This window comes from Takifugu flavidus, chromosome 11, assembly GCF_003711565.1.
Source record: "Takifugu flavidus isolate HTHZ2018 chromosome 11, ASM371156v2, whole genome shotgun sequence".
In the NCBI taxonomy this organism is placed as follows: Eukaryota; Metazoa; Chordata; class Actinopteri; order Tetraodontiformes; family Tetraodontidae; genus Takifugu; species Takifugu flavidus.
This window is the reverse complement of record NC_079530.1, coordinates 8,347,087-8,361,626: the sequence shown is the minus strand read 5'-3', so window position 1 is coordinate 8,361,626 and position 14,540 is coordinate 8,347,087. Positions and strand designations below refer to the sequence as shown.

General features: G+C 43.5%; 2 protein-coding genes and 2 long non-coding RNA genes across 5 annotated transcripts in view; 2 read left to right on the top strand and 2 right to left on the bottom strand.

Annotated features, from left to right (window-relative positions):
- Positions 1–115: 115 nt before the first annotated feature.
- pcgf6 (polycomb group ring finger 6) lies at positions 116–4,850 on the bottom strand. The gene is made up of 10 exons (XM_057046906.1): positions 3,356–4,850; positions 2,785–2,884; positions 2,582–2,678; positions 2,251–2,306; positions 2,108–2,167; positions 1,687–1,801; positions 1,505–1,532; positions 1,333–1,431; positions 656–742; positions 116–567 (listed from the first exon to the last, which is right to left on the bottom strand). The coding sequence occupies exons 1-10, from the start codon at positions 3,428–3,430 to the stop codon at positions 517–519; spliced, it is 768 nt and encodes a 255-aa protein (XP_056902886.1). The 5' UTR covers positions 3,431–4,850; the 3' UTR covers positions 116–516.
- A 3,124-nt stretch (positions 4,851–7,974) lies between these two features.
- On the top strand, positions 7,975–9,867 carry LOC130533475 (uncharacterized). The gene is made up of 2 exons (XR_008952590.1): positions 7,975–9,196; positions 9,274–9,867. It is a non-coding gene; the product is annotated as an uncharacterized LOC130533475 (long non-coding RNA).
- A 1,554-nt stretch (positions 9,868–11,421) lies between these two features.
- The window catches only part of LOC130533472 (uncharacterized), a 7,074-nt gene continuing 3,955 nt past the window's right edge, over positions 11,422–14,540 (bottom strand). Inside the window, exons 5-6 of one of the 2 annotated variants that reach the window (XM_057046909.1) lie at positions 12,563–12,766; positions 11,422–11,791 (exon numbers count right to left, since the gene is read on the bottom strand). In XM_057046909.1, the coding sequence (XP_056902889.1) occupies positions 11,736–11,791; positions 12,563–12,766 (260 nt within the window). In that variant the 3' untranslated portion in view covers positions 11,422–11,735. Of the gene's footprint in view, positions 12,767–14,540 lie in introns of both variants that reach the window. The other variant, XM_057046907.1, reaches the window with a different exon arrangement.
- The window catches only part of LOC130533474 (uncharacterized), a 6,204-nt gene continuing 3,380 nt past the window's right edge, over positions 11,717–14,540 (top strand). Inside the window, exon 1 of the long non-coding RNA XR_008952589.1 lies at positions 11,717–11,884. This is a non-coding gene — a long non-coding RNA (uncharacterized LOC130533474). The remainder of the gene's footprint in view (positions 11,885–14,540) is intronic.

Genomic DNA, 14,540 nt, shown 5'->3' with positions numbered 1-14,540 from the left:
CAACAAGAGTTTCCATTATAACACGATCCCATCAAAAAAACTGAGAAATATTTGGATTTATACAGCAACTCTGAGAAAATAGCATGTAATGCATTAAAAAAACAAACAAAAGAAATACAGATGTAGCAGGAAACTTTTATTAAAAAACCAACAAAGTTGGAAAGCACTTTTTTTAAACAAACTTATCAAACATATACAAATCACATTTTAAATAATTTTGCTGGTTTTTGATCAAGGACATATACATTCATAGTCAGTAGGCACAAAAAAAAATAAAACGGTTAAATTAAACATGTAAAAAAAGAAAAAAAAGACAGATGTAGCTCAGTAGAACACACATTTGGAAGAACTTTAAACTCCCTAAAATCACAGTTGGGACAGAATAAAATAACGATCAAAAATGAATCAGATATAACTCATTCCTCAATGTTTCAGCTGTGTCCAGTTATGAAAAGTGAAGTTGGGAAGCTCCAGTGTGAAAAGACAAATTCCCCTTTGAATCTGAGCGGCCGCCGCTCATGTCTCGGAGGGCAGGACCAGGGCGAAGTGCAGCACCAGCAGTCCGTCCTGCAGCGGCACGGACAGAAGGAAAGAATCAAGACTCCTCCGGGTGGTAAAACAGCCCTTTGGTGTGAAAGCATTCCGTGCTGCTCACCTGATACGCCTCTTTCCCCGCAATTTTCTTTATGTCTTTGAGAGACTGGCAGTGATCCAGGAGGTGCTCTCCACAGGCCATGTCCACCTGGAGACCAGACGGAGACGCACGGTCAGGTGGTAGAACAGAAACCCCCAAAAGCGTGGAGAAATGGTGAATGTCTAGCATGAGGGCAGCCCTCAGAGCCGCCTAGTGCTGTGAAGCCTTCATCTATAAAAATTGGTGATAAGGTCAGTTTGTCTCTCTGTCCACTCCAGGTTTAGTCACACACATAAGCTGCTGATCCTAACCCAAGCTGAAGGCTGAAAGCACAAAGTTCGGCTGTTGGTCTGTGCTTGGAGGACACGTCTGTCTCCGGCGGCTCGTATTTGTAATCTTCCCTTCCGACATGTCTGCACCTCCCAGACAGAGCTGTGGCACCACGCCGCTCATTATTCTGGAGTAATCAGATTAGGAGAGTCCTGCAGTAGAGTCTGGTACCTGCTGAGGTTTGACCTGAGCAGTTGGCTTCACTGCCGCACAGGTGTAGGTGGCGTGTCTGAAAATCTCCCCTGCCTTTCTATTCTCGGGAGGGGTCCGGGTCACAGGAATCTAACGCCAGCATCCTCACGCTCAAAATTATTATGCTGTCCTGAATCGGGACCCTTCTGGCCTGCGGCGTCAGTCGCCGCACTCACCTGGCAGGTGGAGCTAAGCTCCATCTTCCTCCTGATGAAGAGCGCCACGTGGCGGACGGTGGCCTCGCCAGACACACGTAGATACGGCCTCTCTAATGGCTTAAGAGGAAAAGTTAAATGTGGAGAGTGTACAGTAGTCATTAATGAAACAGTTACAACCGAAAAATTGTACCTTGTAGTTGTTGATGCCGTGTTCAGCCCTGAATGAAAAGCACAGAAGTGAATAATGTGGCCAACAATAACTAATATAACGCCTGTCATTGTGCCGAGTGTGTGTAAAATGGTCCCGCCTGGGGCGAAAACACATCATGCTCAGTATATTTACACAGAGAACCGGCCCGTTCGGACTCTTACCCGGCAAATTCAAGCAGCAGAGACACATTCAGTTCGGGAGGGATGGTGAATATCGACTGGGGGAGAGGTTCCTTCCTCTGCTTTTTGGACACGACAGGACTCGGGGAGGAAATCACTGCAAATCACGAAGAGGAGAAGGAAGGCGACCTGTTATTGACTTTTCATATTTGGCCCTGACCTCAACGAGAGGAAAAGACAGTTGGAGTTGGTGAGTTTTCCTTTTCCTAAACAGACTGAACTGGTTTGTCCTGCAACAACACATCTCTGCAGAGGAAGAACAGGATCTTAAACCCTGTCAAACATCTCTGGAATTCTTATTACATGCAAATGTTCCATACAAACCTCACATCAATTAAAACAGGATGCTAGTTTTGTATTTTTCTTCCCCCAAAAGAAGATCTTCAAGGATGAACTGGTTTACCTGGGTTTGGTACCTCCAATCCTCTTGATTTATAAAAGTTCCTCATTTGTTCTCGTTCAACTGCACCGGACAAAAGAAATTATCAGATGACAAGTTTTCATGAACTTATATGTAATGTGTGTGAACTGCATCGGAACGCTCACATTCTTCAAGGAAGGGGACCATTTTGTAAACAATATCTTGGAGCTGCCGATCTGGCCTGCAGGGGGAAAAAAAACATTGACTTCACGTCAACTCAACACACCCGTGCTTCGCGATTTCGGGATTTACGCTTGAAGAAAATCGTGCCAGGGTTTGGATTCAGAAAGGTGCCGAGGAGCCTGACAAATGGCCTTAATCTGTGCCGCCGCGAGTAAACACCTTCAATTGCTTTAAGTGTGTATCGTGTTTTTCTGCTTTTGTAGGAATTAACCTGTCGATGTGGCTGCACAGAACAAACAGGGAGGATGATGTAGATCAGAAAACAAAACATACCTGATGTTGTAAAGGGGTTGTGTCTCGTGGACCACGATGCTGCACGTAGGGCATCTGTTGCTGTAGAAAAAGTGCTTCACGATGCAGCTTTTACAAACTGGCAGAGAGATCAACACAATTCCAGGAGCTCATTAGGCACTTTTAGCGGGAAGGCAGCTGGACGAGCCAGATAATTGTCCTAACAGACATCTTTCATTACTCACATGTGTGTAGGCATTCTGTGATGGTGGAGGCATCGATGAGGAAGCCACAGCAAAGACCACAACGAATGTAGGGATAGAACTGATTGAGGGGGATCTTCGGCTGCAGAAGGCAGAGTGTAGTCAGAGGAAAGAGTTGTGCAGGTTTCACTTTACAAAGTTTTTTCTTCAAAAAAAAAAGGCAACATGATGCTATGATCCAGGTAGGTTTGAAAGGATTTTAATCATGGATGTGCATTAATATTTTTACCAATTCTTCAAATCAAATCAGTGCCAAATGTGAAGCATAAGAAAGGAATATGCATGCATGTAAATATTGACGTATGTTTCTTGCAAATGTAACTATACATACACTTGCACAAACTGTTAGAGATGACGTCATATGACCCTCGAAGATCAGCGTTTTCTGTCAAATCTTTCATCAGTTTGGTGCAAGATTAGGCTGGATTTGGTAAAAACACCGACGTGCTTCATTTCAAATTGTCTTTTATTTGTGGCACTTGAAATCTAACTCTAAACTTTTCCCTTAAGAGGTCAACTTTAGCGTCCATGTGAGAAATAAACGAAAACCCACCTCATCGTCCGAGTCGCAGTCGGATAAACTTGTCGACCTTTGTTGACTCTTGCGTTTTTCTGGAACAATTGACATTCTGCGACAGAGTGTTGGCCTCAAACAGACTCTTTAATCGCCTCAAAACTCTTTTGCACCTTAACAGGTGGACTTGCGCTGACGTAGCCGAGCTTAGCTAACAGGCTAATACCAGCTTAGTTACTTTTATAAAAATAAAACAGGAATCGGGTGTGTGTTGGTTTGCAGCTTAAACGACAATTTTACGGGACATGCACAAGAATGCCTTTTGATACTTTTACAAAAATACGTAAGGGGACATAACAAGAACTCGTTTGAAACTTTCACACTTCGACACCGGTCCACTTCATTTCCATCGCTCGCGCCGTGCTCGTGCTATAACAACAACATACATTTCCGGTCCGGGACCTTCAAAATAAAACGTTCTACTCGAAGCGTTACGCTTCCTCGACGCTTTATTTTATACAGCCATCCTAAACCCACATCTGGTGCATACCTTTCGTCAAAGTTCCATCTAACATAATAGAATAAACTGAAATTTAAAAAAAAAAATACAACAGACTTTGGTCCCGAGAAGTCCAACAGTCCGATGAGACAAAGCAAGAAACTACAAGTTATTCCATGCAATTTTCTGTCCGTCTTCATTTGCATGAATCAAAATGTTAAAATCATGAACTGGAATCATATCAACTGTATAACATAAAATTAACACAAAAGGACGTGTAATTTTCGAAAGTTCCAAACATGATATGAATGAGACGTTTATTTTGAAAACATGAAGACGACTTTTCCGGATCTAGGGTTTTTTTGTATGGTCCAACAGGGGGCGATCAACGCACACCAGCGGATTTCTTCATGATTCGCTGTATTGATGATATGAGTTGCCATAGCGACATACTTTGACTTATGTTGTACAGTTTATATAGTTCACCTTTGGCAATATTTTTAAGGACCTTTCTGGGATTGGTACCACTGACTGTAGCTTGGCTTCATTTTGCCTTTTTGAGACTAACTCTTAATGGCAGCTTCTTTCCTTTACAATAGCATATGAGACAGATGAAAATGTGTTTTCTTTGGAAGTGGACCATACAAAACAAACAAAACAAGTTACCAGAAGTTGTTATATGGGCTAACACAGCTCAATTCCAACCTTCTCTAAGTGCACTACATCTATATGCTGAAAAAATGGAGAGCTGAGAATAAATCTTCAGACCTGCTCCTGTTTTTTTCTGCATTTCCAGCTTTAAGGCAAGACGTGGTGTACCTGGTGTTGTTTCTCTTGACCTACTGCATTGAATTTAGTGCACCAAGTAAAGAAAACATCTTTGGCTCTGCACTGTTGAACTGAGAAAAACACCTTAAATAAACGGTAAATAAACACTTTGTTTACTAAAACCACAGGACGTTACACAGTGAATTGTGTGATTAAACTGGTGTGTGAGGGTGTTGTGAGGTGCTGCTGGACACGAGTTCTCTTCTCAGATCTCCAGGAGAGTCTGTGGTCGTTCAGATGCTTGTGGAGGTTCAGATCGGAGACGACATATCGGTTTGTTGCACATGGGACAGACGCTGCGGATCTCTAACCATTTTAAAAGACACCTGCGAAAGGCAGAGGGGCAGAGGTGGTAATTTTAGGACAATTTGGTCACCAATAAACAGACAATTTGCTCAAAGCATTTTAGAGGCTAGTTTAGCTCCAGGCTAGGGGCTATGCAAGCTGCTAGCGCTTTAAATACTTTTAATATGTTGCGCAGGTGCCTACTTCCATCAGACACCTGATGATTTCAGTATCCATCTACTGTCATGATACAAACCTGCAGATTTTAGACCTGTAAGAGCAGGTTCCCACATCCAAAAGTTAAGAATCTGCTCTTCAGGATGCTGGACGCTATCTTACTTCTGCCATCGTTCCTATCCACCAGAACAATTTCAGCTGCTAGACCAAACACACATTCTGCTCAAAATGGAATTTCTGGGTCTTCAAACTGGTTAGTCCATGTGTGTTTGCCAACGCTACAGCTGTTACCTCTAAAGACAAAACATCACCAGACCCGTTTTCCTCAGAGCAGCAAAACGCCTTATTGTCATTCTGGAAGACTTACTTCTTATGAAAGGCATGTGAGCATGGACACACGCCCAGCTCGTCTCGGCTGCAGAACTCTTCTAAACACACCGCGCATGTTTGCTGAAATGAGAAAATGAAGCCAGGTCAAATGCTGCAGTAAATATAGACACAGGCAGATACATATATATTTTACTGTCCCCAGGGGTTTCTTCCGCTCTGAGCCCAGAAGTCGGGCCCGGTCATGTGGTCGCGCTTTGAACCCAGATGCGGATTAAACATGCAACATTTCCTGCTATAATTGGTGTTCGCTGAAAATGTAATTATCAGAAAAAAACACCTCATGTTCCAGGAAACTGCAGATTTACTGGAGGTCATTCCAGCCTTAAATGTGTTAGACTGCAGCCATGACTTATTTTTCCTCCATTTTAAACACTTCATTAAATCACTAAACCACCGCAGAACATTTTCCTCATTCCGCTTATCTCATTATCCAGTAAAAGCTGCGTCGACTTACGCCGAGAAGGCTCAGCTTCTTCCCTGCTCCCTTCAAAACGACCTATTGGGAAAAAAAACATGCATATCTGTAACCTCAGTAATATAAAGCCCGTCATTTAAACTTCATATTTAATGGTTACCTCATTATAACCGTATTTCTCTCTCGTTCTTTGTTGTCTGTGTCTGCGAAGCACAAAGAATGACGGATTTGTTGTCATTTTGAGTCATGGAAATTCCCACAGTCTGGTAACCCCGTATCTGTCTTCCAGAGATGGACATGTCTCTTCACGCTGCCTGATTCAGCAGCCGCCATGCTATCAGCAGTCCTGGAATTCAGATTGCGCCAGGTTCTTGTAAACATCTGCACATCGCCGTGCATCATCGCCGAGCCACCCGCTCGAGGTCACGCGTTCAGATAGAATACTGGGATCTCATTCTGAAGCAGCTTTGGCCTACATCAGCTACAGACCCTTGTGAGGTTCCGTTGCTGGTTTAGCCGACAAAACCGACCGCTGAGTGAAGAAAAGTTCAAAACAGTTCTTCCTCTTCCTGTTCTACCCGACGTTGTGGCCTCCTTTTTGCTCATCACTGATGTTTGAAGTCAGTTTCTGATTGCTTAAAATGAGGGCGTTGATGGAAAGCCCGTGCAGAAGGCAGTGTCGGACCACATGTGAGTTCATACCTGGACATGTAGCAGCAGAACAAGAGGCTGAGCATGAGGATGAAGAGGCCGATGCCCAGGATGATGATGTAGACGTTGAGGGGCAGGTGGAAGAGCTCCTCCGATGTCATGTTGCAGTAAAGGTGGACGACCTGAAGGACAAAGCACAGTCGTGTACATCAGAGCTGGACAACAGACAGAAACACAGGCCTCACCCTCGAAGGCTGACGTTTCTCTCCCAAAGCTTTATAAATGCAAAAGAAATCAATTCAAATTCCAGATTTGCGATGAGGTTCACTGAGAATCATCACATTCTTTCATTAGTATTTTGCATTTCACATCTTCACTGTTCCGCAACAAAGAACGAGCGTTTGAAGCATCGTCATCCTTGCACAAAGGATAAAGGGCTCAGGAATTCGTGTTCTGATGAGCACTTAAAACTTAACTTTCTGCACCGTGCAAACAAAGCTGCAGACTGTTACCCTGACTCATGATATGTAGCCTGCTGGGTTCCTAATGATTGCACACAAAGGGAACACAGACGGTTCAACACATGGCATTTAAAGATTGCGATTAGCAATGCTAGTTTTTGCTTGAAATTGCGCTAGATTGAATGCTAATGTGAATGTTTACAGTGCGTAGAAATCCAAATGCGTCATTCTTCTTGTCTTTCTGGTTTGATTTGCCGTCTTGTGGAGTCGTTCTCCCGGCTGTAGGCCACAGAAGACGAGCCTCCGCCTCTCCAGCCTCCACAGAAACTCTTGTAATCCCTCCTGTTGTCCTCAGGACATTTAGAGTGGCTTCAGGGACAAATCTCATTTGTAAAGAGCTGAAAAACGCCTTGATGTGGACTTTTACAGCACCCGCAGGAATGACGCTGTGGCCCAGACGTTGCTGTTGGTGCAAAGACGTGTTTTTGTTTTTCTGCCTGAAGGTGCCCAGACGTTTGTCACACCTTAAGTGAGTGTCTGACCCTGACCCACAACAAAGTGCGATTTCTTAAGGTCAAGGGTCGTGCTCTAAACGGTGGCAATGACCTGTATAGTCAACACTCCACCGCCGGGTACCTACAATTTGGTGGTTTTGTTTTTCAGCCTTCATTTTCTCAACCACACTCTGGGAAAACTGACTCCAAATTGCCGCACGTTTGTGAATTGACATCTCTCCTATCTTCCACGTTTGATGAAAAAAAAACACCCCAAAAAAAACTAAGAAATCCCAATTTGCAGGAACAACTAGAAGAAATCCAGGGAATGCCAACTAAGATTCTGACTCACCAGTGCACAAGTCTGAACCCCTACTGACAGCAGTGTAAAAGGGGCGTCAACCCCTGGAATTAAACTGGTACTGATTGGAATTACTAACAACCTATAGGGAGAGAACAACAAAAACAATGAAAAATCTGCCAACAACAGGCGACACCATTTGGACTTGCATAGACTGCAGCGGTTATGCAATTTCTACCACACGCCCCCGAGGAAAATATAACTTATTTCCAAAGAGACAACCACATAGAGGTTTAAAAGGTCAGCAGGAGCCCAGAAGCAGCTGTTACGGCGGAGCCCAACAGACAGACAGCCTGAGCCCATCTCCGCTCTCCTCCAAACGTATCATTTCCCATGTTTTCAAGCGAGAACTTGAGGCTCAAATGTCACTGAACAGGACGTCTCCGTGTCACCACATCACCTTTTCCCTCATTGCTGCGCTCGGGACAAACTTGCCTGATGCATCTGCTTCCTTGAAACTCACCGTTTCAGCATCGGGCAGGAAAGATCCAGGAAAGCCTTTCAGGATAGAATGAAGTCCAGATCTTCTGCTACTTCTGCTCAGTTTTCAGAGGATGGAGGATGCGTGGCGAGAGCTGGAGCGAGTAGAAATCAGGTTGTTGACGTGCTGACATTTAAACAAGATTTAACAGCTGGGCCGGCTGTAAACGTCCACTTTTATAACTTGAGTCACATCAAGTATGTGGCAGGACTGAGGACTCGGTCAGCCTTTCCTTATTATTTTTAAACAGCGTCCCTTTCAAAACATTGTCACGAGTCCCTCCTTCCTGTTTCCTCTCCTTCCTTCTCTTCGCTTTGCGCTTGGAGCTCCAGTCCACGTCGACTTTCCTCCTCCCTGGCACGGGTGAGTTTTTACCCGGCGGCCTCAGAGTTCCCGTGGAGGGCAGAGCTCCATTTCTTCTCTTCCTGCTCGGAACAAAGAGCGCACAACGAGCGCATGGGGAGCGCAGCCGGAGTAGAATGCGCAGCGCAGCCGGGGCAGAATGCGCGCTCCGCTCGGCTGCTCCAGGGTTCAGCTGGTAAACAGACCCCGGCTCTTGTGATTCGTTGGCCGCGTCGCGGATTAACTTTCACCGCCCCCTTAATCTTCCCCCCATTTCTGGGCTTCTCCTTCACCTCGCTTCCCCTCCTTCCTTTCCTTTTACATCTGTTGGTAAAAAAGGAGGAGCTGAAGACGGTGCCAGATGTGCTGCTTCAGAAACTTACTGACGACATGGAATCTTTAAATTGTGTTTACTGCATTTGTTTTCTCATCTTTTTCCGTGGAACCTCCTCATCAGGACACTCGCCGCGCCGGCGCATTGGCCTCGGCTCCACAGGTGTGTCCTAGCTCGACGTTTATTGGTGGCAGTAAAAGCAGCATAAATTCATTCCAACCACAACAGCCTCTTTTCAGCCCCCAGCTAATTATCCTTTCAACATCCGCAAAGCCCGGGTGACGCCGGCACCGACGTCATCACGCCTATCTTTGGCACGGTGAGCTGTTGCCAAGCTCCGGAGCAATAAATGACAGAACCTTTTATTTTCTGCAGGATGGGAAAAAGATCAACCGCTAGATTGATCATCTAAGGCAACTATGGCATCAAAAACAGCAAGAAAATTCAAAACATCCCTCTCGACTCGCCGGGTGAGAGCTCTGGACCAAGGACCAATTTGCCTGTTTTGGGGGCTACAAAAGAAATGTGGCAACATGGATCCATAACATATAATGTATCAAGTTACAATGACTCCTTCCCCCAAATTAGCAACAAATATTTATCGGCCACGGCGCCTTCATGCAATACAGCTGAACGACCAGAAGATGGAAGCAAACCTCCAAAACCAAAAAAGTTCAAAACGTGTCCTTGAAAAATGTTGCATTAAAGAAACATCTTCGTTCAATTTTTATTTTATATTTTAGCCGCACCCCAACGACGATGAACTTGTTTTTGCGGGTGTCTGTGTGACGGCAGATTTCCTTTCTCTGTGATAAAGATTCATCTAAAAAGTTCAGCGTTGTAGAATAACCTTTAATTCAAACATGAATCACAACAGTATGATGACAGAAATGTAACCTGAAAGATGAAAAGCATGATTAACAAATGTTGCGTGGTGGAAAATTAATATGACATAATTTCAGGAAATCATCAGAAAACAGTACAGCGACAAAAATGATCATCCTTTAATAACTAAGGCTTTTTAATAATGAAATGGATTGCTGTCAGGCCACGCCCACAACGGCACTGAACAATGAAAAAAACACTCACGGTGGTCACGTGATTCTAAATTGCGAAAAAGTGATTTAACTTTAAACAAATCACTAAACTGCTGTAAAACTACTCTACAAAGCACTAATATGTGTATAAAAACGTTGCAGTATTGTGAGTAAATACAATTTGTAACTTAAAATTAGGACTTAAATGAACGGACTCTTTGTTTAATTTTCCAGTAGAAATCTGACAGCATTTCTAAGTTTATTTTTCATATCAAAATCAGGACAACCAGGAATATGGATAACATACAGAGAGATGATTGAGATGAGTCATTGTGTAATCAAACTGCGGTCTGTTATCAGACCTGCACGGTTTCTCCTAATTATCCACACCTCCTCCTGATGTTCCACACCCAAAATGGGCACCAGAGTCGCTTCTTTTGGCCAAGACACCAACCAGCTGCCGTTTGTTTGCAGAGACACCTGCTTCGGATCAGTCGCTCTGGTTTGGTTCCTCCTCTTCCTCCTCAGGCACTGAACCAGCCAGCTTACCTACAAATGTAACAGCCCCTCTGGTCAGATATCGAGGTCTGATTGAGTCCTGTGTCTGGACATGGAGATTGGACTTTCTATTCTTTTTGTCTTATTTTTGTAGGGACTTTAATAGACATAGGACATTCGCCAGTTCCTTGCCTAAGCCTAACCTAAACCCAATTCTAATCTTAAAACCAAGTCCTAACCCCAAAAATGACCTTTGCCCTTCAAGGACCAGTCAATATCTTTTCTTCCCAAAAAGGTCCTCACTCTGTAGGTGGTCCTCATTATGTAGCATGTAGAACAAGACACACACTCACCCTTGCACTTCATTTTTGTGAGTACTTTTTGTAGACCTAATGCATTCCCCACCTCTAACCCTCCCAACTAACTCCCAAACCTGAGCCCTGACCCCGATCTTAACCTTAAAACCATGTCTTAACAGTGAGGACCAGCGAATGTCTTAAATCCCAAAAAGACTCAATTAGCTATTAGAATGCAGAATTTGTTTGTCAGTATGTAGCAACTAGGACACACACACACACACACACACACACACACACACACACACACACACTGCAGGGCTTCATTTTCCCTTTCTTCTTCTCTGTCTGATTGCTTCATCTTTATCATCCTTTTACCATCTTTACGTTCCTCTTTGTCCCAACACAAATCTCTGCCTCTCCAGGTCATCCATCAGTCTGTACCTCACCATAGCAACGAGACTCCTCGCCTCTCCACCAGTCTCTCTGTCGCTTTAGTTTTTGGTGTGTCACATCTTCTAAACCTCCTTCTGTTAAATAAACCCCTTCACATGTGTAATCACCAACATATTGATTTATTTAAGTTTGACAGTAAACTTTAATCAGAACTGAATAAATATGAAACCGGCAAAAATCCGAATTTATGCACTTTATTCACCTCTTAAATGTAGACCTGTTCCCTAAGATTAACTGAGATGTGTATGTGTGTGTGTGTGTGTGTGTGTGTGTGTGTGTGTGTGTGTGTGTGTGTGTGCGTGCGTGGTGGAGGGGGCGCAGCAGGAAGGTGTGTATTAGCAGCATGAGGGTTAGCAGTGATTTAGGAGAAGCAGCTGGTTACTGAGAGACAAAGACGGACATGAGCGGAGGTGGCTATCGGGAGACGGAGCCGGGGCTGGATGCGTCCATTTTATGGTCACATGATAAATCTGGGAAAGACAAAGATGTGGAGAGTATATGAAGAGAAAGGAACATGCAAAGCCAAAAGAGGGAAAGAAAGAAAGAGAGAAGAAGAGTTAGTGGTAAGTTAAGCAGAACAGTGTTACAGAAAGGTTACAGAAAGGTAAATACAGAGTGAATTACGAGTGACATGCAGAGTGTGAGGGTGGATTCTGTCAGGTTTTAAAGAAACACACCTGCCGGATGAATAAAAGTTCCATCTGCGTTGAGGTGTGTTGACAGGATCGTGTATGTTACAGCCCATTATTGCTTTGATTCTGGTTCACTGGCAGATTTAATGCCGTGACTTCAAATAAGTTGGGACGCTGTGGAAAATCAAAGTTGAGTCTAAACTAAACTGTCAACCCAGAAGTGTTGACGCCGCGGTCAGAAATACTCAGTTCTAACTGGATTTCTGTGTTTCCACTTCCAAAGTAAACCTGAACCCACAAAATACTGTTTCTGAAAAGTTTTTAATACTTTGGTTTTAAAGAATGATTCTTTGAACACAATAATAATAATAAAAAAGACTTATTAAGATTAATTCTAAAAGATAAAAAGGAAAAACCTGACAAACCTTGCGTCAAACTTGTTTAAATTCTTGCAGAGTTTCTGCGAGGAAAAGTGTGATGATTTGCATATAATTAATCCTTTAATAAAGTTGGGCTGTTTTGGTTGTGTATGTTACATTAAAAGTCATAATTAGTTATAATTATAGTCATAATTGTGGGTAAAAGACCTCATAAGTGAAAAAGGTTTACCCCCTGAACTGTTGCTCTCTTCTACTCCTCTCTCCTGATTGGCTAACATCAGACTGGCCTCATTCCCATTGGGTTCCTCTGGTCCATTGTGATTGGCCCACAGAGAAGAGGTAGCATAGAGCTGTGCTGTGATTGGGCTTTGCTGACTGTCAGCCTCACAGACCCCCGCCCCCAGAAGCTGTTGCTCCACCCCCTGCTGAATTTCTGAGGAGAGAAGAGCACCTCTAGTGGACACACGTGTAAACTGCAACCACATTATACTGGAAGCTGTCCAAAGGAGGAAAACTGAATTTGTAAAATTTTAAACTGAATCAAGCGCGTTAAGGGAAAGCTAAACAAATTGCTTTAAAAAGTAAAATAAGAAATAAATCCTAGCATGAAGACATAAAATATTGAGCACCCTGGACACGTGAATAGATTTCTGCATGTTGCATGTGTTGAAACACAGGTTTCATGAAATGGTCTTAAAAAAATATTTTACAAAAACATATGACGCATAAGCAGTTACATGAGCAACTGAGCCACACATGCAGATGCACGTAGATCAATATAAGCAAAGCTTTTTACTGTCTCCACATCCGGGAACCACTTCGGAGCTGCACTAAGTGTTTGAACAAGCTCTGTTCTCACACTCTGTTTTAACTCCATGTTCTCACATCTGCCTGTAAACCCACACAAATTATTTCCCCATAGAAACACCCAAATGTCAAAGTTCTTGGGTTTGTGTTAATAGTTAAACATGGACAGCGGGGAGCTTGAAGGGAACGGCACAGAACAGAGACATGGGCGCTGCTCTGAAACTCCTCCAGTTTTATAAATTATTCAGCGCAGACGATGCAAACAGTAACAGTAAAAGTGTTTAGGAAACTAAAGGCAACAGAGCGGCCTTGCAAAAGAAAGCTGGACACTCTGAAACTACTGCTCACCCACCAACTTCGTTATAGAATTTAGACCAAAGCTGCTGTGGCAGCAAAGCACCTCTAAAGGTCCCTGTTGCCAGGTGACGGTTCATATGGTGGAAAAGCAGATTTTTGTGTGAACACAATTATGATCAAAGCTTTAAAAAAGCCTATCAAAAGGTGTCTTAATGTGAGCTGTGTGTGTTTATGTGTGGGCGGGGCGGTGGGGGGTGTCTTGAAAGGCATGAGCATTTTCTGACACCCACCCAGCTGAAGCTACAGGGCTGAGAAACATTAAGGACTGAAAATAATATCACTGAACACAGAGGAAGACAAACAAAAGTCTATTTACGGAACGCAAACATGCTGTGCGCACAGCACAAGGACAGGGACTTAGGACTCGGCTGCACAGCTGCACCGCATCACACAGTTCAGAGGCCGATGCCTTTAACAGGGCAATTTCATGTCCCACTGGGACATTTCAGAGGTGTTGAGGAGACACATTAGACATAAAGGGTCCATACTTCAGGCCTGCTTCTGCAGAACTCGATCACAGTCCTGCAGATGATGCAGATATATATAATAACACCTCCCAGATGGTTTCAGTCCAATCGGGTCATTCTGTCATTGTTTAGAGCAAGCAAAGCTTCAAATAAAACAGAATATTCTTAAATCAGATTAGGACAAAGCTGGAGTTCCGATTAGATCCCTCGAAAGAGTAAATAGCTTCGACCCATTTAAGGTTCTCCAGTTCGAGGTTTGACCAGAACATAAAGATCAAAGCACTCTTTCTCCAGACCTCCCGGTATCAACCCAGAATGATCCAGAGTTCAAACTAAATATGGCAAAACAGGATTTAGCTCTTATTCTCCACACAGGGCAGCATGGATATTCATGGGATCATTGGTGAGCAATTTTAAAACAAATACAAGTAAATTGCCTGCTTTGCATGTTCGTTCATTAATTAAGTATCAACTGCGTCATAGAAATAAATGTTATCATAGTCAACCGTTGACTGAGTAAACATTGGGTCAAACATGTTAATGCTCTGATCCAGGTCCAATTATTTACTCCCTGCT

Bases quoted from the DNA above. Each gene is read 5' to 3' on its own strand.
- pcgf6 (XM_057046906.1), bottom strand. From the start codon at position 3,430: ATGTCAATTGTTCCAGAAAAACGCAAGAGTCAACAAAGGTCGACAAGT. The intron at 2,307-2,581 runs GTATGTTTTGTT...TTCCCCCTGCAG, and splicing joins CAACCCCTTTACAACATCAG to GCCAGATCGGCAGCTCCAAG. The intron at 743-1,332 runs GTGAGTGCGGCG...TCTGGTCTCCAG, and splicing joins AGCTTAGCTCCACCTGCCAG to GTGGACATGGCCTGTGGAGA.